The 6,000-nt window shown below is 36.9% G+C and overlaps 1 protein-coding gene across 1 annotated transcript in view; it reads right to left on the reverse strand.

Moving 5' to 3' along the window:
* LOC101849929 (coiled-coil and C2 domain-containing protein 2A) overlaps positions 1 to 6,000 on the reverse strand; it is a gene marked incomplete at its 5' end in the record, with an annotated part of 66,638 nt that overhangs the window by 51,670 nt on the left and 8,968 nt on the right. The window contains 4 exon segments of the mRNA XM_013082854.2: positions 1,044 to 1,055; positions 1,762 to 1,851; positions 2,313 to 2,404; positions 4,065 to 4,256. Coding sequence (XP_012938308.1) covers positions 1,044 to 1,055; positions 1,762 to 1,851; positions 2,313 to 2,404; positions 4,065 to 4,256 — 386 coding nt within the window.

Genomic DNA, 6,000 nt, shown 5'->3' on the forward strand with positions numbered 1-6,000 from the left:
AGCCGTCCAGTTCTCTTGATCAAACTACATTTGAACCTGCTATAACAACCAGAGTGCAAGATATTAACCAGTATAAAAAAAAGCACTTCATGCCCCTCCCCCCTCCTCCTGTGTTCTTTTTCATATTAAAATGACACTGTCCAAGAGGACCGCCTGTCCAAGATTACAACTTTTCTCCTCAACAATGGGTGGTCATCTTGAGCAGGTTCAACTGTAGTTAAAGAAGCACTACACAGCTTCCAACTTTTTACTCAAAAATTGATGGGCTCTATTTCTTTTTTTTTTTTAATTGGGGTGCCCTTCAACTGGCTGTATTCATCAGAGCATCAAAATAAAGGAAACCATCAGCTACAATTCTCAAACACAGTCATTTCTTTTTGGTCTGTCTCTGACCATAATCAGGAAGGAAAAAAAGCATTTCTAGTAGTGATTTCTACTGCATCACTCTCCCCTTCTTTTTTTTATCACAGTATATATGTGGAAGAAAAAAAAATTAAGGGAGTATTTGTCTTGATAGTGGGCCTACATGAAACTGCTACTTAATCAACAATCATGTGCTGTAGATAACTTGGTGCAAGAAATAATGGTATTTCAATTGATACATCCGCCACACGTGAATTCTGAAAACTCGCAAGGATTGAATAAAAATACCGTTAAAAGGTGTGCATAAACATGATGTCTGCCAGACTACAATGGTGCATAGGTACTGAGCAGACCACTCTCTGTTTTAGTAAGCGTTGTGGTGGAACTTGCAACACAATAGGACCATATAAGACAAGAGGTTTGACAAGAAAGTAACAAACACAAAAAAGGAGGGAAGACAAGGATGATACATGTTTTATAGGAAAGAAGGAGAAAACCACACCAGAGCACCCACCAACCACCTGCTGACCACTCTTCTCCCCAGCAATCACATTTACACAAAAGAGAAGAGTAAACAAACTCATAAATCAACACACACACACACACACACACGCACATGTAAACATGAATTGCAGTGAATTCTAGGGTGACTTTTGTTTCAGGCCTTATAAACTTGTTACCTCTCTTTCATGCTGAAAGTACACAAAAACAGAGCCATAAAGTTCTGGCATGACTGAAAATATGAAACAATAGACTGGGAACAAGAAAAGAGTAGAATACGTTTGATCTCTCAGGGACATGTATGTATCTGCAAGTAAATTTCTAGAAATAAAGAGCAGGAGACAAAGTGTTGGGTACTAATCAACGACTGGTGTGACTTATTCGAGTATTAAAAGGTAAGCATGAAATACACATCTGCCATCTGCCAACCTCTTTAAAAAAAAACCAAAAAAGAGTTTTACAGAACACCCAAAAACAAAAATTGCTTGCTGAGAAAAATAGAATCAGTTGGAACACCACCACCATGTGACAGGCCAAAGCAGATTCAGATCCCATAATGAACTGACAGTTGTTAAAAAAAAAGGAAAAAGCGATGACCATGTACAAAATTGACTGTAGCAAACACCTTCCCTCACCCCCCCCCCCCCCCCCCCCCTCTGTAAGAACAAAACAAAACCAGAACTTTCACAAACAGAAACAAGAAAAGGAACTTGAAAATTATCCACTTGTTATGTTTTTAAAAAAATAATGATGACCCCACCAGGTGTATGGAGAAATGAAATTTATATCTATGGGTGGCACAAAACATCAACCATACAAAAGCAGACTACAACCTGATTTATAACTGACAAACATCCAAAATGAAAGAATAACCCTGCAAAAATTGATGCGGCTCACCATGTCCTCAAATCTTGTCTCCTTCTTGCCCTTCAGAGTCCTCTTCCTCTCATCTCGCTCTTGTTTCTCAATTTCTGTCTCCGCCTCTTCCTATTGCAAAATAAAAACCAGTCAATCAAAACTGATCTTAAAACAATTTGTTCTAAAATACTACAGGTATGTCAAAAACAGTTTCAAGACAGATCGCTAAAATCATACCAGTTACGATAGACAATTTCAATTCTGTATAGTTATGAAGGATCAGTACTGAGCTCCCAGCCCTAACAGCTACTTTCTGTCTGTCACTTCATCTTACCTCCTTCCTGTCTCTGTCTTTCCACTTTTGTATTTCCCATGTAAAATGTCCCAAAGAGCAGCGTAGAATTCCTTCTCAGAACATACCCACAAAAGAATGTGTTAAGAACAAATTAGGAATCATTTATCTTACTTTTAAAAAATTATCCACAAACAGTTATCATTGACAGGATTATATCTTAAAATAAACTAAAAAGGACTTACATTTGAAAAAGTCCCATAATGTACAGCCTTAGCATGTCATTTGTAAAACTTACTTTTGCTTTGGCCAATCGACTTTTCATTCTTTCCCTGATAGTAGATCTCCGTCTGTCTGTAGGAGGCCTTTCCTCTTCAACATCTTCTTCTTCTGGAAAATAATGACACAAATACACCCCATCACTGTCACATAAAAACTCGTCAACATCTACAGCACAGCAGCCCTAAAGCACTATCTTTTTAATTCTTTTTCCATCCTCAGTTTAATAACAACATATGACTCATACTGCAAAAAAGGATTGTTGCTTCAGAAGTAAAAAGAAAATCAAGCCTAACAAGAGATGAAAAAAGAGAAGGCTGTCATGTGTTTTAGTTTTGCTGTTTGAATTACATGAATACATGGTCATAGTTCAGTGCACTAACTGTAATGTAACCAAGCATGGCAAATTGTTTGCAAAGTGGTGCAACAGCATAACAAACTCAATTCAACAATGAGAAAAAACACACCAAACACATCAAACGCATTTTAAAAATTGTTGCTAATAAGCTTCATCAATGCAAAAGTAAACCACGAAAAACAAGGCATGGCCCAATTCTTGTCACAAACACAGTGACAGTGTACACAAACTGAGGGAAAAATCTTTTTTCCTTTGACTCGAAATAAAAACAAATTCAATATTCTCCATACTTCCACTCAACAATTTTTGATGCAGCTGGGAAAATCTGTGACCAATGTTGGAATATTTTCCACCTGATTGAAAAAAAAAATTATAGGAAAAAAGGTAATTTCCCTTAGATAAACCAACCACATCAGAATGAGATCTTATTCAAGTTCAAGGCAATTGTGCTTCATTACCCAATTGGAGTTTGCTCCCAGACCTCTTTTCACAGCCTGTGCATTTCATCACCAATTTCCTATGACTTTTTCAAATAATACTCCACAGATAGTGTTTCTCACCCATATCTAGGAAAGTATTGAGAATGTTTCTTTTTTTTTCATGCTTTACCATTTCTGGAATGGTAATGCTGCAAACACTTAGTTCACTTGAAACTTTTCTCTCTCATTACCAACTCCCCATTGACAAACACTTATAGAAAGAACTATCCAGCTCCACACATGAAATCTGTTTCATAAGGTCAACCATGTTGCAGAAATCTGTATGCTTAACGAATTTTTTAAACGTGTCATTTTTGTGAACCTCCAAAAATCCTTTTTTTTCCTCCATAGGTACTTCTCCTGTCCAGCTTCTGGACTCAGAAACAATTCACTTTGTTATGACTCTCTTAGCCACTTGTCACAGATATTGAAATAATATAAATAGCAGACAGGTGTCAGCTTTGAAACAATGTACCAAGAGGAAGATTTTCCCGAGTCAAATACTACGGAAAAAACAAAAGTGACAAAATACATTTCCTGAAAAGGAGAAGAAATGAAAAGAAGACAGGGAAGTACTTTTCAAAAGATTGATGTCAACAAACACTGACAAAATAGAGATACTGACAGTAAGCAAAAAGAAATTCCTAACACACTGAAACAAACATGAAAAATAGAACAAAATAAGACTTAGCAACAAGTAAGCAGGTGGTTGGAGGGTGAAACTGATGAGTCTTACTTCTTCTCATTCCTACAGTTGTTTCTATATGTATGTATTATTTTTTCATGTACTTAACGGCAATTATTGTGAAATTATGCTTCTCTCCTCTCAAACAAACAAACTTATTAAGTCAACCAACCCATTGTTTGACACACATGGGCATCGTAAAACATTTACAACAAGTTCACAGATTTACAACACTTTTCATGTACTCACTGCTCACAGTACGCTCCAGTGCTGTCGGGGGCTCCTCTTCCTCCTTTGAGGGTTCTGGCGTCTTCGGAGGAGACAACGGTGCTGGAGGTGAGGCAGCCACTTCATCTTCCACTTTTTCTTCCATCTCTCTCTCTTCTCCTGGCGGCGACTCCACAATGCCCTCCTCCTCCCTAACCACTGGGGCTTCAGCAGCTGCCGCGCCTGTAATATGAATTGGGAGACAGCACATTAAAAAGAATACTAATGACAATTTATATATAGTGCCCATCCTTGTATATGCAGTACACTGACAGAATTATCACTCAACCAACAAACCATAGGACAGAAAACATGTGCGCACACACACACACACACACACACACACATTCTCACATACAAAATTTACTGGCAAAGGAAAGTGTTGAAAATGTGTTTCTTTGAACTCTTCTTAAATATTGTCACCTCTACAAAGTTAATTGATCATGGGACACAATTTGGTTATCAATAAACAATGACAAGAAGCATGGATATTTAGTTTGCCTCCAACAACACCAATTGAAATAGAAGATTTACCCACATTTCCTATTACAACTTAAGTGAAAAAGTAAATGTTTGAATTTTTGAGTTTCATAAGAATCAGTCAAAAACACATGAAGGACATTAACTTGTTCACTTCATAGTTTACGCCAAAAGATACAGCAGTGATGCACTTTTATTTGACAGGATGAAAGGAAATATCTAAAATAGTGGCACGGATTTCATCAAATGATTTAGAAAAGACATGTGAAATTCAAATTGCAGATTATGCCTCGGAAGTTATGAGGAAAGTGGGAGCTAAGATATTGGTTTCAGAGAGAGAAAGCATCTACAGTGTGGTCAAAGATTTGTGGCGCAACTTATTGTTAAATATTTCCTAAACTATTGAACATAAACTTTCCAGCTTTTGCTCAATGACTTGTATCAATTTGTCTTAACATATTAACATTTTGATTAACACCTGTTAACTGTATTTAAGAAAATTCCTTAAAAAATACTAATAAAAAATTCCAGTGGGTGGGTTCTACAGATTTTTAAAGGTTTATAGATGGGGTAATATTGCCGTTAAAAGCAAGTCCGTAATTTTTTTTTCTAATTGCAACATTAAGCTTACTGAACGCATGATTTGAGAACCTTTAGTGATAAAGGATGTTCACTATTAAATTAATTTCTTGTAACAAGTTTTGCCACAAAAAAGTGTCTTTGGTAAGCTATGATGTAGGTCATATGAGTATGCAAAATGTGTGTGAGAATCGGGAAGTGCTGTGAATAATCCCATTTTTCATGTCACAGAGACTTGTAGTATTTTATATAAATTTATGAAGAAAAGTTTATAAAATCTAGCCTCAGTTGTTGGAAAATATGACTAAGCTCAAACAAATTGATATAAACTGCTGGGCAAAGTATGGGCGACACTGACTCACCAGTTAAAGAGATATATTTGAAGATAAGTTGCACCACAAATTTTTTACTGCACTCTAGACCTCCTCTGATGAGATGAGTCTAGGGAATGAACCATGTGGTACACATAGGTCAGTCTCGGCGTTACCACAAAACTCCTGAAATAATTAAACACAACGCTAACAAGAATTCTGTTGCTTTACAAAGTGTTCACCTGCAGCAGCCATGGCCTCGGCCAGTTCGTCTTCATGCTCCGTCTCTTCCACTTTTTTCTTGCTGTCAAGTTTCACTGTTTTCAGTTCCCCAGTCACATCGTCTTTCGGGGACACCAGCTTAGACAACTGGAATTATAAGTCCCACTGAGAGTTACCTTTAGTTTTAGTAAGACTTTTAAGGTCATATAACTGCTGGAGATTAAAAATATTACTAGACAGTAACATTTGAATAAAAGGAGGACAGATAAGGACAATAGATGTTTGATAAGGAAGAAGGTGCAAACCACACCAGAGCACCCACCAAC

Source organism: Aplysia californica, unplaced genomic scaffold, assembly GCF_000002075.1.
Source record: "Aplysia californica isolate F4 #8 unplaced genomic scaffold, AplCal3.0 scaffold00196, whole genome shotgun sequence".
Taxonomy (NCBI): Eukaryota; Metazoa; Mollusca; class Gastropoda; order Aplysiida; family Aplysiidae; genus Aplysia; species Aplysia californica.